The sequence below is a fragment of the Amaranthus tricolor genome, chromosome 6, assembly GCF_026212465.1.
Source record: "Amaranthus tricolor cultivar Red isolate AtriRed21 chromosome 6, ASM2621246v1, whole genome shotgun sequence".
NCBI lineage: Eukaryota > Viridiplantae > Streptophyta > Magnoliopsida > Caryophyllales > Amaranthaceae > Amaranthus > Amaranthus tricolor.
Window position 1 is genome coordinate 22,227,991 of NC_080052.1, and position 16,258 is coordinate 22,244,248.

The window sequence follows — 16,258 nt, forward strand, 5'->3', positions numbered from 1 at the left end:
TATTTATATATTTGATTTACATTTTATTTTATCTGCATATTTTTTCATTTTCCCATAAATATATTCCCTTCTATTCATCCTAATAGTCCCATTTGACTGTATACATTTATCGATACAATATTTTAATCATTACAACCTCTAATTGCGTATAATTAAAAATTGTAAAAAGTTATTATCAATTATTTTTGCATTAAATCAAATTAAACAAGATCTCAGTTGATTATTTTATAACTTATAAATTAAGAATAAAATACAAATTAAGAGTAATTAATCAACAATATCTAAAGTCAAATAGAACTGAACTATTCGGGTGAATAAGAGGGAATTTTTTTATTACTTAATAATACTTTTCTTAGATTCTCACCGTATTCGTAGTTGGAGACTATTTCTTATAAACAAACAGAGAAGTAATTGAATCAACTAAACCTTGATATCCTCTTTATATCATTTAAGTATGAACTTCCTTAAATTCATGGATTGTTAAAACAGATGGAAAGAATCAACTGCCTACATTTGCAAGAGGAGCTCCCAACACCCAAGGCAACATATTTACAAGAAACTTTGAAGAAACTAATTCATCGACTACACTCAGACGATGAAATAAAAAAGATTAAAAATGAAAAAAAAAAAAAAAAAAAAACAGAAAAATAGCTCCTAAAAGAATCTGCAACTATTTTCTATTTACCATCAGCTTCTGATTTGCATAGACCCGGATGAAGCACTTGCACCAGCACGCAACTAACAAATAGACAGTTCAGGTAATACCTGCTTATTATGTCGTTTGCCTACAAGCTCAGCTTCATACTATATTTGCGGCTCTTGAAGTTACTGAACAGGTATGGACATCGGGGTCACGGGGACGACAAAGGAAAAGCTTCACACAATCTCACATTTTCAGACACGAGGAGAAAGACGAAAGGAAAAGCACCAAGCACAAATTTGAGAGTTTTCAATGGCAGAGTGTCTCTCCTGATGTCACCCATCGTATAAAGCTCTCTGAAAATTCGTCCAGCACGGAATCGTTAGCCTTACCACAAGGTAATTCTCCTTCCGTGCTTTCCCTTCCCTGCAACATTAGCAACATAGATTGATTAAGCACACAGAATTATTAGGGGGTGAAATTCGGAGGAAAAGACTGGTTGTAGACAAAAATGACTGCATGTTCTTAAAGGAGTACAATGCACCAATTGATGCGTTTGAATATCATCGCTACTGACCTTCATACCGGGTCCGTATTGGCTACTAGATGGAGTTGTTTCTCCCATTACTCCATTCATGACATTATCGGATGACAAACCAACAAGTGAAGAATTCGTATACATTGACCTGCAGGAAGCAAAATTTATTACATGTAGTTTTGGGCTTTGGGGTAACTCAAAGAGCCATATCTAGCCTACTGCATTCCAGATCCCCATTTCTACTCGGTACACCCCCCATGGCTCTAGGAAGATCTAGAACCTAGTGCAAATTTTTCGTAAGCATCTTTGGATAAGTAATAATCCCTTATTTCGATGAGGCCAAAGATTTATCTTTTCATGTTTTCCTTTTCTAGGGTGTTCTCATATACTTGCAAAATTACTTTCTTAGCATTACCCTTATCCTTTCATGTTACTAATAGTAGAAAAACAGAAATCGATGCAACAATGAAAACTTCTTATATACTCCTACGTCCTCAGGAAGTTGCTACGTTTTTGTCTCGTATGTGAAAAATATTTAAAGAAAAGCTATAGCAATTTCATAGGATAGTTTGGGGCTAATATCCATTGCTTCTACCCTCTGTATTTCTGTTGTCTTTTATTTTTAAGGAAGGTCTATAAAAACATATTGGGGTTTCCTTAAGAACAAGTACGGATCAAATACTTAAGTTTTTGGAACCACCATAGTTGGAAAATTTTATACCTTATGAGCAAATCGTTAACGGGAGAAAATTACCTCTCATAAGACTCTTCTTCGCATGAATTTCCAGAAGAAGAAAGCCAATCCAAGTCTACAAAATTTGAGCAGTCTATTGAATCTATGCGTTCATGAACGTTGACATTATCATTTTCAACAACATAAATTTCTCTTTGGACATCTCCAAAAAGCTGCTTGCAAGGGGCAGAATTGGTGTGCCTGCAGCAAAGACTGTTAAAAGAGCATTCATGGATGTATAGAGCTAAAAGATCTTATCAAAACAGCTCCAAGTCACGGAACATATGTCATTAACAATCCAAAACCAGTATTCAATAAAAATAAACCAATATCTCTAAAGGAATAAAACGACACATTCTAGAATGGCAGGAAAGATCCAACAATTCCACTGACTTGCTTTTCACTGATGTAAACCATCAGTTTTGCAAAAATGATCACCAATATCATCAACGAAGAAGCCTATCAGTATCCACGACAAGAATTTTTAGGCAAAAACTACACGAATTTTCTAAGAGCTGCAACAATTTTTTTCTTTCAAATTTGGCCCAAAACAATACTAGTTTCGCTTTGAAAAGTTTGGTAAACTAAATTTGAACTTTCGCATTTTACCATTTTTCTTGACGGCAATATATATTACCCTAAGCATTACTTTTTGACTAGGAGCTACAAGTAAAGACTAACAACATAGTGCCTTGGCAACTAGCAACAGAGTTTGATTAAACTCTGTGATTCAATAAATCATAGAGATGTGATTCAAGACAGAGAAAACTAGAGTGCAGATTTTATTCCAATTGCTTTCCTTATCGTGGTTAAAAACTGATGCGTTACCAGTGGAAGAATTATATTTCAAGATGGGGAAAGGTATAGGGTAGATTTTAGTCCAATTTAAGGGGTCATGTTCGGCGAATCTTAATTCTTCATCATTTTTGCCTCCTATAATCTAGGTCATGTTTGGCCTACCTCATCTTCTAAGCTTCTTCAAGTTCCATCCATTCACTAAACTAATTGGTGTACTTTTTTGTTCTTATTTGCACATGAATAAACTAACGTCAATTTTGTTCATTCAAAATTAACACCTCTATAGATAATTTGATAAGCAAACAATGGCCACAAATCCAACAATAACTCCATTATCCAAGAAACAATATTCATCACCAAATACCAAGCAAACAAACTCCATTAGCATAATATAGAACTTAAATCAAACCACATATATAGCATAGTAAAATTACAGTAAAGCATCAAATATAAATCTTCATTACTAACTTAAAAAGCAATAAATGACCTGTGATAGGAAGTATCACTTTCTGAAGCTGATATCTCTGGAGTTGATTCAACCAGGTGCTGATTAGAACCTTCAGATGAATCAGGGAAAACCAATTTTGAAACTTTTTCCCGTTGATCATGTGTGGATGACATGGGCGAGCCACTAGGATGAAGAATGCTTCCATCTGACCAGCACCTTTTGAATAATGATCTAAAAGCATTGGAATTTGCAAGGGGCAAGCAGGTTTATTATTTCTTATTATGGGAGTTACTGGTATTGCTAAAGAATGCAAATAAATGATAAATTAGCAGATGGAGCTCCTTCAGGGAGAGCAGTTCAACCCCGTAAATAAACTTTGTGACACATTCTCAACTATTATGTTCCATCTTTATAACGCAGAATTTGCTAACAAGTACCTTTTGTAAGTTTTTTTATCAAAACCACCTTGTAATATTTTTTTATTTTTTCATTTTTTGCAAAACACCATCTCTGAGCACAAAATGACCTTGTAATATATTTGTCATTTCAAGACAACATGAAGATAGATGTAGCCATTCACGTGTAATGCCAAGTCTATTAAATGTAGCTGACAGATTTACAAGAATTTTTAGCTTAAGCCTTAGAGGTGGTGTTTTGAGAAGAATGACATATAACGCGAATTTTAACAGAAAAAGATAAAAAGAATTTATAAATTACTTTCACTTATTTGTATTTCACAAGAGAATTATAAGAAAAATTGAATTACTATCCCTATAAGATATGCCTTGCACTACTACAGGCATCTGAAACAAAAAAGAAAATTAGATGCCTCAAAACTGTATATAATCAAAACTTAAAAAGTAATAGACATTTCAGCAAGCGTCACCATAAAGTGACCAAACACTTTGAGTCCTGTATTCTATCGAGTGTAATATGCTTACCTTCCATTTTCATCAATATCTGTCTGTCCATTTCCCCCTGGACTACAGTGATGGTCAGATCCCAGATTCCACAATGCCGGCTTGCCAAGCTGCGGCTGGAAATGTCCCAGGAATCTGAAAAAAACATTTCCACCACATTAAAAAAATTAATGAAGCATCCAACGCACTGAAAATCAATATAGAAATCATGCAATCTACTATTTTGGAACATAAGCCCAACCATGACATTCATGCAGGATATAGCTTCATGCACCCACCAAACAAACACAATCAAATGTTATTTGTTGATGTCCAAGAGGTTAACATTAATTCATTGACAAAAAGAAACATTTTGTCAAAAGCATAAGCAGCTTAAAATTAGGTTCACTCACAGAGAATCGTTTAAAGTTCAAGAAAGCTTACACATTTATGGCACTTTGCTTCTCTGCATCCATGTATGCATTGCTATAATATCGTTGGAGAGTTCTGAAGAATTCCTGGGATTGTGTAGCTGCTTTCCATTGACCTCTTCTTTCAGAGAATATCTACGAGTGCAAAATTAATAAGCTAAGTCACCTCGTTTTGCCTTTCTATTCTTACCTTTTATTTTTAGTGTGGTGATTGTGTTTGATACAAAAGGGAAGGACAAAAGAATTTAAATTAAACTCGGACAAAAAACGATAAAGGAAAATGATTTAACTTTCCACACAGTTGGTGAGTGAAACTAATGAATATGTACTCAAGGTGATAGAGAAATCTTTTTTCAAGTTGCTCATTGCTGAAGGTATCCTCAATTCCTCAAAGGCCAAACCTGCATTTCTTAGTTACAGTCCATTGTCCATTCATTTCATTTCCTTTCCCAATATTGTATTCCTTTACATAAAAATAAATTGTGCATTTGTCTGTTAAACTCAGAAGAGAAAGGTTTTACTGATTAAGAAAAAAGCTGCCAAATACGTTACAATTCCCCCCTTGTATAGGGAAGTCACAATTAACTTATCACATTGTTCATCTTTCTCTTTCTATATCACGTACCATTGCCTACGCCAAAAATAAGGTGCCAATAGAATTTCCATAAAGTTATCAGCAAAAGCTACAATGGTTTCCAAGTGGGTCTTAATATCCAAAAGGAAATCCACCACTTAGATAGCAAGTTGGAATGTTGGAACATTATCAAACAAGATCAGATGCTCTACAAAATCTTTTTCTAAAATAATATATTATTTGCTAGGAATATTCTTATCATTTCCCTTCAACTACCCCATCTTCACGTACTTCCTGGGCATGACCATGTGTACTTTGAGATGATTGGAACATGGAAGAATGGCAAACCGACGATAGCATGTTACGTGATTTAAAGCTAATTCTTTTTTTGTTGTGATCTTGAGGATTGCAAGTCAGAATTTATTCCAATGGGAAAACTTACTAGAGACAAGATGTATAACAGCATATCAAAAGTGCATAGCAGTAATGATACCTTGTTGTGAGCAGCAGACCCTCCATACTGATGTGCAAGAGTGTCTCCCATTTTCTCATAGAACCCCATCAAATTATTAGCCAGCTGCGAATCAAGGTCTATTTTGGGGACATCTATCATATTCAAAGCGTGAAGCTGATGTCCAAGGGCAGCCAATCCATAGGCAAATTGAGCAACATTCGTTCTATCTAGGCAATCAATGCAATTTGTCCTTAGGACACCATTTTGAAACCTTGGCTCCTTGTCAGCGTAATCTCCATTGGATTGATTATGACCAGCATCTCTCTCCACATCATCACCATCTACATGGTCCAATTGATGATCATTTTGTTCAACGTCACTGGATCCAAAGCTCCTGCATTAGTATTAAAATCTAAGACTCATCACACCAGGAATTAGACTAGCTATACCAATAGTAAGTTGCCACTAGACCTATCAGACCGGCCTAATGGATGGTCTGGTACTGGGTTAAGCAATAAAATTCTGGTTGGGTTTTAGAAAAATAATGTTGGTGATTCTTAGTAGGGTTGAGCACTGCTTGTTTAAAACCCAATGCATTTGGGTTTGGGTTGACCTAACTGGTTGATAAGTTTAATTATGAGCCTTACATTGCCATTGTTTAATGCAACAAACATACCAATATCTCAAGAAAATATACACAATTTCCTTTCCAAATAGCAAGTAGTAACAAACAAGATCATTAACAGAATATTAAAATCCAGCCGTATAAAGGATTTCTAAGTTCAACAAAACTCATGCGAAATGCAATTATAATAATAGTTCCAGGGGGCAGGGATTATATAGGTTGGTCGATTCTCATAATTTTGTTTTCATTACAAATGCAATGCTTACAAAACTTTGTTCAACACACATTATCTCCAGGTCACTTATGCATCTGATTGATATTTGATAGGTTTTGTTGCCAGTTTCCATTAAGGCTTTATGAAAAAAAAAAAAAAAAAAAAAGCAATAGGAAGATTTTCGTTTTAGCAGCCCAAAAAAAATGTATTTTGTATTGAGTTTTTTTTAAAAAAAAAAAAAGGAAACAAGACAGAATAACATAGAAGTAGACAAATTGAAGTTCCTTTCAAAAAAAAAAAGACAAATTGATAAATGTGTATCCTATACAATAGTGGTCCTAAAAGATTAAGCTTAAAAATATATTTATGTTCAATTTTTCAAACAAAAGAAAAAGACACAACAGATCTCAGGTTTTACAGAAATATTAAATTCACTGATTCTAAGACTTGCTTCATAAAATATGCAAAAAAGTGAGAAGGCTTACCCAGAAGATGGGTAATCTGAAGAATCACCAGATGCAGAGGCTGGTAGTAGTCGACAGTAAAAGAAACCCGTTAGTGTCAATGCATATGCAGCAACTTTTCCTAGGAGGAGCAACACACTTGTAGCTTTGCTGGAAAAGGGAAAAGTATACTTAGACAATCCACTTTTTCTCAAGATATTACAAGAGTATAGCGGTAAAGACACAGATACAAACTACCTTCGTGCATGTTTGTTTAAATCCCAGTGCAGGAACTTCAAGCGGTTCTCTTCAGGCAAATCTTTATTGATATATTCAATGGCATTTGCAAACTCTCCACGAAGAATAGATTCACGTGGCCTCTTTTCAATTGTCTGTCCAAGAATAAAAACACATAATCAGAACTCAATTTACCCCTTTAGAGCTTCTTAGATTTCTACACAATGCTACATTATACTGTACATAAAGTGCCCAAATATTAATAGTCATCAATTTGACATCAAGATGTACATATATTTGACCAATATCAAGTCTAATACCTCGACACAAGCACACAATCATCATCCTTGAGACCTTGATTATAGCTGTCAAGTCTAAGTGACACTTTACTTCGCATTTCAAATTTAGATTGAACAAGAACATTCCAATGTTCCAATGTTCCAATGTCATTAAGTGGCTCCAACCTAGGCGGGGTTTGGGAGTCAAATACGAGTGACCTTAACTTTGTTGATGATAACAAAGTAGTTTTTCCGATTGACCCTTGGTAAAAACCACCATCCAAACTTCACATAAATAAGAACACCAAATCTTATGCCCATTCAGAAAATATATAAATTTAGATCAAACGGAAGGCAAAATTGAACATTTGTCTACATAAGTTATTTTTGGATAGGCAAGTATTCCAATTGGATCATAAAGTTTCAACTTGTAGATTTTCAGGTTTGCTATCAATTATATTGTTTTTTTTTATTTATTCATATTTTATGGTGTAGACTCAATTTATTATTAGAAGAGAGATGAAATAGCCAAGTGATACATACCTTGATCAAATTCAAAATGATTATTGGATTGCCATATCTCTTGGCAAGGTTTTCAAAATGGAGCCTTGTTGCTTCATAGTTCTGGTCTTTCTTTGACACTGAAAAAAAGGAGTTGAATGATGGAGCAGCCATATATGTCTAACTCTACTACAGAAGACATCAAATTTATATACACAATAATAACAATTTCTAGAAGAGGCAGGGAGCAAAGCATGTGTGGTTCAGGTTGATCTAAATTATCCCTTTGCAATGGAAGAACCACTTAACATTTTGAAGGGAAAAAAACCCTGAAGAAGAGAACAAATGTTTTATGGGCAAAACCATAGGGCATAGACAAGCACGTTGAAATAAGATAAGACGTACTTCATCTTTAATCAAATTTGAGATAAAGATGAAACAAATTAAGGGCTCTTCAGAAACGATGATGCCCTTAATCCCAAGAACATGAAATACCATTTACTACACAATATATACCATCATCCTTTTAAATTTTAACACAATATAAGATGCATTGATAAACAATCCAATCAGTTGCATCAGGGATAACAGGGAATTGTTATTGTCAGGATAGTGGCAGATTTGTAGCAGTACTTTGTATGTGGCAATAGGTTATTAATATGCAACTATTTATTAACCCTTAAGAAGGCACTTATTTATAAATGAAAATTGAAAACCATATCCATATGAACTTATTTATAAACCTTCAAGAAATTAGCCAGTATTAAGGACATTAGAGGGCCGAAAATTCAGTTGAGAATAATGATGGTCATGGCCAGGACCCAAATGGACCCGCCCCTAAATTTAGGATTTGGGTCTCATTTTTTAAGACCCAATGGGAAATTGGTCTTGGTCGGATGTGGCCATATGGGTCCAAAATAAGAAAGTCGGATTCGGGTCCAAATAGTCAGACTTGCCATGAACATATTTAAATTTGAATATTTTCATCAAAACCCCAATATATAAAGCACTTATAAGCTCATTCTATTTTCAATAAACCTTATAAACCTTAAAGGACATTTATACACCATGTCCATATGCACTTATCTATAAACCCTGAGGAAGGAAGTAGGTTATTAAGAACAAATCCTTTTATATTTAAAAAGTCAACGGGTACCCAATTTGAAATCATGTGGCACGTGACCCGACCCGATTAAGGCGGGTCGGTTCCCTACTCGAAACTTTTAAGTTTTAATTAAAAGCAACCCCAATTAAGGTTTTAGGTCAATAGGTCGGATCCATCGGGTCGTATTTTATTAACGCATGACAGCAAAGAGAATAAATACAGAACTTATATTGGATATTAAAGAAAATGCTACACGTGATAAAAAAACAGAGACAACGGTAATTGAAAAACACATACATATTATATCAGGCTTAATATTTAAGCGTGAGGTCTCCTGTGACCAAAAAAGGGGAATTGAGCCACGATTCTGGACAACAGAACTAATTCGCACAGGTGATCCTTCAGCAATATCCTCAAACACAATCTGCTCAGTTTCAACATCATTTGCCACTCGCCCTTTCTCATTAACTCCTCGTTTGAGATACCTGATTAGCGAAATATTCAAACAGCAGTCACAATTTGTATGAACTGATCCCTTTTTAAAATTCAAGAAATAAAATGAGCAGAAAAAGTCATCCCCCTAAAAATAAAAAATTTAAGGGCAGTGAGAAATGATTCAACAATATCAGACAGGTGACATTCATACTGCAAACAAAGCACAGGAATCCAATGCAGTATCTAAAGCTAACCTGGTACCGGCATAATGACGTGAACGCCTTGCTATAAGAGTTAACTTAAAGTTGTGCCCGGTTACAGAGAGTGTCGCCTGTTTTAGATAAAGACAAGTGAAAAACGGAAAATGTAAAAATACAAAAGAATAGACAATAACCAATGTTCAAAAATAAGCAACTAAGGCATCATTTGAAAAGAGAAAGAAAGAAGCCGCCTCTGTTCATCATAAAGCATCATCATCAAAAATCAGACAACCAACAAAACCAGAGCCCAGCATCAAACAATTGATTAGATACGAGATTTTTTCCACTTACTTGCTTAAAGAAGCCATAAACCAATGCAACAGTCCATAGCGTATTTTGGAGGTTATTGCGAATTCCTCGGGTCAAGAATTCATTCCAGACAAACATAGTTTCATAGAGGACATGCTCTGACTGCGTATCGCACAAATTTCTTTGTAAAGTGCGCATCACATGGTATGAATAGCTGAAGAAAAAGTCCTTCGTAAGATCAACCATGCATAAAAGCTTCTTATATCTGCACAATAAGGAATAGGAAATAAAATGCAGTTCAGAAGATGAAGGATATCTGGCACAACATCTAAAAATAAGAAAAACAAGAACCAATCAAGAATCCATTGTTGTAGTCATAACACATTACTTAAGTAATCTACTTCGATTTATTCAGAAACACGATTGGAAAATATCTTCAACCATTTAAGTAGAACACACAATCGGAAATTTGCGGCTTCAATAAATAGTGTTTTTCGTTTCTTTTCTATATAGCATGTAAAATTGGAGATGTTGCATTTATATGCCACGGCCTAGCAAGATTTGATAAAGCTAAAACATAGAGAACAACAAGAAACATGTAATTCTTGGCGTCATAAACACAGAAGTGTGTATCTTCCACATTCTACATATTATCTTGATGGCAGGAAATTCATGTACCCAACACGACTTTGTAACATTAATATCCCCACTTGGAAACCCCACTTAAATATTTTGAACCAATAGGAAGTAGCCAAAAAAACTAACTGTGGATCAGTCCACATAACAGCTTCTTTCTGTCAAGGGCTTTGTATGACCCACACAGTAATAATAGTCGTTTTATAAGTAATTTGAAAGGTTACAAATTATTTTCCATATAGCTCAACAACAATGGTTCTATTGTCAAAAATTGTAAACCTTCATATTGAGCAAAAGCAACAAATAAAAACAATGTAGCACAAAAAATATACTATCCTCAATTTTTTTTTAGTTGTTACACTGCTACCTTTTAGGCGCAAGCGTTTTGATAGAAGTGTAGCAACTGAAAAACATGGAGAATAGTACTTCATGTCAAGCCAAATAATTCAGATCTCATGAAATACAACTCCGAAAGAACTAAAGGTTGAAAAGCTAAGAATTTAGCCATCAGCCAATCTTATTAATCAAAGACGAACATCATCAAAATCTAGGGTGGGAGTCGGGACACTGAACAAGGTACAAATTATAGTATCCAATCATTTAAGCCGGTGATGATAATTGATACCTTGTTAGAAGAAATAATAACAGCAATCATAATACTATCGTATTATTTAAGATGCTAGGTAAATGTATATAGAAAATCTGTTATACCTATATTCGTCCTTTGAGTCCAACATATAAGATGGCTCTACTGAATACAAAAGCGAAATCATCTCGCTCTTCGAGATGGCATATATTGTATGGCCACATATCGAACCAATTTGCCTCCTTTTGGTGATAAGCAGCATATAGTAAGGCCCCAAAAATTTAATAAATCCTGAAAGTTGGGCAGAAAAGTTTTGCATAAAGTACTTGCCATTTACCAGTCAAGACTTGTCAAGTCACATAAAAAGAAAAACATACCAACAATCCCATAACAAGTTGTGACAAATTTAAGTCCACCAATGCACTTATTTCCTTCATGTATTCGTTTTAGAAGTTCAGTGCATTCACTTTCTGTATATGTTGTAGAATCTTCATTAATGTTAAGTTCGCATGGTTCAGATCTGTCAATGGTTAATACTCGCCAATATGATCTGCTCTTGTCCCTTCCTACCATGTAGAATTTCTGAAGGATGATATAGAAAACAGCAAATCAGAAAAGTAGCATAAATCTTTGAGATAGGACGCATTTACATCAAAAGACAAGCTCATTTCCACCAACAAGCAAAGGAAAGTATTACGATGTACGCCAAAAAAAACTTCCAATGTAATATGATCATTGATGAAACATTAACAAACATAAAAGTGTTGTAAATAATGACACAAGGACCCTGCTAGTTACAATATTAAGATATGACTCCCCTCTACATCTTTATATTACATCACAATTCTTGAGGATAACAGCACAACAAATATAATGGCCCCATATATTCTTGCATTCTACGTCATATAAAGAAAAGGCATCTAACAAGCCGTCCCAAGCATCAGCAAACTGATTGAAACAGAATTTTATTGATAGGAAATCTCTAAGAGTTCAACAATATTTTTCCCAAATGAACCTTTGATAAAACATTACATGATAACCTGAAAGCGATTTTTTGTTCAGCTTTCCTTGAGCACGTGGACAGCATAATTTTGATATCATATGAGAATACATTAACCTCATACATTTAAAGAGGTAGTGGCCTCATTTAAAACAAACTTTTTCGAATCTGGTCTTTACAGCCATGACATGATCTTGTCAATTGATAGAGGTTTATGGCACCCCATAACCATACATGCAAAAATGGACCATAAGTCCATAACACCAACACTCAAAACCTAACCAAAAAAGAATGCCATTCTATATATTTATCTACTTTGGATACAACCTTTTGTGTATCAACACTACAGTTGTCTAAATATTCAACTTATATCCATGTAAGCACAAACTCCATGACAATTCCCTTTAGAAAAATATAGCCATCTGATTTAGCATTATGGAGGTCAAAACACCATCTCTTCTCTAATCCTGATCTAAGCTACCTATTGCTTCAATGTCAGTTTGTAAAGCAAATGGCTCTAAGAGGATTATAAATTATTCCCTGTCCTTCTTCCACCCATCATAACAGGAGGTCACTCCTATTTCCATCCAGTCAAATTTTTAAGCTTCTAATGTTCTAGTAAAGTGTGTTTCACTGTCCTCCAATTTTACAAGATGACTTGCAATGATTTTTATGATCATCCAAGCTGCTCAAGCTATCTATGTACAGATATTTATCTACTAAGGATCAAAAGGCTTCTGATGCTATGCCTGCTTTCACAATTGACATGGGTAAAAAACTTCTATCAATTACAGCTTTCTCTAATATAATTGGTATTGGAATCCTCAAAAATACTCTTTCAACCTCCTGGACATCTAACACCATCAACTTCTACTACCCCAATGCATCAAGTGGCTCGCATGGTCGCACCTCGGCAGGGTTACGGTGGCAAATGTCAATACCAAAATACCATCATTAAAAGTAATTAGCAACCTATCCCGTGTTTAAAGAGAAGTAATTTTCCCCTGGAATTGGTTTATAAACTCTAAAACAAATGAAAACTATATAGCCGTTCCATAATATATGAGATAAGCTTAGCATAGTGGTTTATCTCCAAACAGAACCAAAATTGCTTTAATATTATCGTTTAAAAAACAATACAAAAACATCATGGTAACCTACAACTACAAAAGGTAACCCATGAACTACAATTGATCACATCTACTGTTTTACGTAATTCTATTTTAAGGCTGACTACAATCTTCTTTAAATGAATTTTGAGTTCTATTCCTTTATGGCATTTCGTTTTGGCATTTACAAACTGGATTCTCACTACCCAACAAAATAATAACATCTTAAAGCAAACATGAAACCAAGATTAAATATCAAAACAACAAAGCCCACCAATTCTCAAGTCTCCTATAACCTTTAAACCAAACTAAACTTAGGCTTGCCATTGGACTTAAACTCCCTTAGGAATTTATAATAAACGAGAACTTACTTTGCTTGCTAATAAGTAATAACCTAGGAATTGAACAATAAGCTCATTAAGCTATTTCCTAAGATTTTGTAATCCAAAGGGAAATAAGTTGCAATCAAACAACATCCTACACTTTTAAAACAAACAAATAAACATTAAGTCCTCATTTCTTAGAAACCCAATTCAACTTTTCTGCATTACAATAAGATCTCAACATCAAAATTCAACAAAATCCACAACAAAAATCACAATTAAAATAACAAGATTACAAAAATAAATAAATAAATAAATAAATAAAAGGATCATCAAACCATAAGATTAACAAGAGTATACCGATCGAGTCTCGTAGAGCCGGAACTTGTGCATACATGGCTGAGGAGGGAAGAGAGTAGGTTGAAAGGGTTGAGGCTCTTCCTCTTGAGAACCCATTTTCTTATTGCTTGTTTTTTCCTCTTAATTGTAGATCCCCGAGCCTCTGGGCCCGGGAATTTCAGTCTCGCATTCAAAATTCCCACTTCAAAATTTGAAACCAATAATCACCCAATTCTTGTACCATCGGTTGCTTCAAATACAGCATTTCTTTCCTCAATTTCTAACAATTATTCAATCTTTTTTCAATTACCCAACACCATTCACCAAAAAATACAAATTTATCGAGAACACCTAAAAAAACCACAAAATATTTCAACTCATACTATTCAATTTCTTCCAGATTGAATCTTTTTCAATGACCCAACTTCATTCGCAGAAAATTTCAATTGTTTCCACGAACACCCAGAAATGTTTTCATAAATTTTCACACCCACGACAAAATTGAATTCAGTATCCTCACCTCAAATCATACAATTATCTACTTTTCCTGGCTAAATTCTGCATAACCCAAATTAAACAAGGAAATTAACGGATCAATATTTGTATGAATCAAATAATGATGAAAATAACGAAAATAAAAACAAAAAAAACTTACAATGAAAAGATAATTTCTTTCTTTTTTCTAAAAAGTAAATGAAGAAATTGAGAGATTATAGAGCTGATAATTGAGAGAAAAGAATAGAAAGGAAGGTTGAGGAAGGTGAGATCGGAAGAGGCAAATCAAGACCACAACTTGGCAAATTAGCATATGCCAAAAATCCCCACCGAATTTTTTTTTTTTTTTTTGACTTTTCTTGTGTGATAAAATTAATTTTTTTTTACACTAAGTTTATTTTTTATATTAGGGTGGAAAATGAGATGGATGGCTAAGTAAAAAAATTGAATTGGTATACTATAAATTTATGGCAAAAACTCAAGAGACTACTTCATTATGGAGTACTAATGGGTTGGTCCAAACTCAAAAATAAAAAAAATTAATACAAATTGCTGTGAGAGACAGTGTTTTCGAAAGACGCATTAGATATATAGGCTAAAATAGCCCATTTAATACAATTTAAAGAGAAAATACGAATGTGGGCTTCTTGTTTTGAGGTCGTCTCTTTGAGAGACGGTCTCTCACAAAGGTAGTTAAATAAATCAATTTTAACCTTAAATTTATGAATTAGAATTAAAATGATCAATTTAAATTTAAAATAAATCTTAAATGGATCAATCAAAATAAAAAATTCAAATTATAACCTTAAAGCTTTCAATTATAAATTATGGCCTTCAACTTATTATAAATTATAAATAATCACTTATGATTTAAAAAAAAAAATTCAATTTTGAACTTAAAGACCTTAATGTGATTAGTTACTGATCGTGTATTGTAAAAAGTTATAATTAGGACGAATGGGGTATTAATCTATTGGTGAAGCAGTCTTTCCTGAGACCCGTTGTAAATTTATTATTTTCCCAAATTCTTTTTGTTCTTTTTTGTTCATTTTGCTTTATGCATAGTTTCAAACCATGTATTTACGATATAAATTATAAATTATTAATTATAATTTTAAAAAGAATTAATTTTGATCTTAAATACCTTAATTTAATCAATTATTGATCGCGTATAGTAAAAAGTTATAATTATATCGATTGGGCTATTGGTCTCACGGTAAGGTGGTATTTCCCAAGACCCGTTGTAAATTTATATTCTCCCGAAAAAAAATTTGTTTTTTGTTTGTTCACTTTGCTTTATGCATAGTTTCAAAGCATGCATTTACGATGGTAAAATGGTAAATATAAGGTCGTTAAAAATCATAATAATAATATTAATAATAATAGTTTATTTCAAATAGTTTATTATAGAATAAAATAAAAATAAAAAATAATATAATATATTTTGACCAGTAATTTTGTGGTAATTTCATTTTATGATATTTTAGGCAATATAATTAATGTTTCTAAAAAAGGTAATATAAATATTTATATCATTCTAAATTTAAAATTTTTTTTAGTTTGCTAACTAAAATTGATTAAGATTATCTACAAACACATAATAAAAATATGGTATAGTCAACAATTATACATTAATACGAACTTGATCTCACATGTATATGCTTTTATTTTAACTTTTATATATTCTTTAAAAATTATGTTATAATTTTTGTTTCCTTTAATAAAATAGAATATATAATAAAATATGACAAATAAAAGAAAAGTAGTTTTTTTAGCACAAGGTAGGATGAGAAAAAAAAACTTAAAATCGAATCCAAAACCTTAAAAACTCCATTATTATTATTATTATTATTATTATTAGAAAGGTGAATAATAATGATTTTATGTTACCATCTTTAAAAAATAATG

The 16,258-nt window shown here is 33.2% G+C and overlaps 1 protein-coding gene across 4 annotated transcripts; it reads right to left on the reverse strand.

Moving 5' to 3' along the window:
- Positions 1–411: 411 nt before the first annotated feature.
- LOC130814520 (phosphoinositide phosphatase SAC3-like) lies at positions 412–14,696 on the reverse strand. Of its 4 annotated transcripts, none has more exons than XM_057680619.1 (17): positions 14,511–14,696; positions 13,877–14,413; positions 11,462–11,666; positions 11,210–11,375; positions 9,905–10,127; positions 9,608–9,684; positions 9,216–9,403; positions 7,856–7,953; positions 7,056–7,189; positions 6,840–6,968; positions 5,555–5,909; positions 4,501–4,622; positions 4,099–4,212; positions 3,197–3,388; positions 1,933–2,112; positions 1,218–1,326; positions 412–1,066 (listed from the first exon to the last, which is right to left on the reverse strand). In XM_057680619.1, the coding sequence occupies exons 2-17, from the start codon at positions 13,970–13,972 to the stop codon at positions 950–952; spliced, it is 2,505 nt and encodes an 834-aa protein (XP_057536602.1). In that variant the 5' UTR covers positions 13,973–14,413; positions 14,511–14,696; the 3' UTR covers positions 412–949. The 4 variants fall into 4 exon arrangements, with proteins under 4 accessions (XP_057536602.1, XP_057536604.1, XP_057536603.1 ...); XM_057680621.1 differs by having other exon boundaries at positions 5,555–5,894; positions 14,511–14,667; XM_057680620.1 differs by having other exon boundaries at positions 5,555–5,894; positions 7,053–7,189; positions 14,511–14,667.
- Between the last annotated feature and the right edge of the window lie 1,562 nt (positions 14,697–16,258).

Bases quoted from the DNA above. Each gene is read 5' to 3' on its own strand.
- LOC130814520 (XM_057680618.1), bottom strand. From the start codon at position 13,972: ATGGGTTCTCAAGAGGAAGAGCCTCAACCCTTTCAACCTACTCTCTTC. The intron at 9,685-9,904 runs GTAAGTGGAAAA...TATCTAAAACAG, and splicing joins TTTATGGCTTCTTTAAGCAA to GCGACACTCTCTGTAACCGG. The intron at 2,113-3,196 runs GTCATTTATTGC...TCTTTGCTGCAG, and splicing joins AGTGATACTTCCTATCACAG to GCACACCAATTCTGCCCCTT.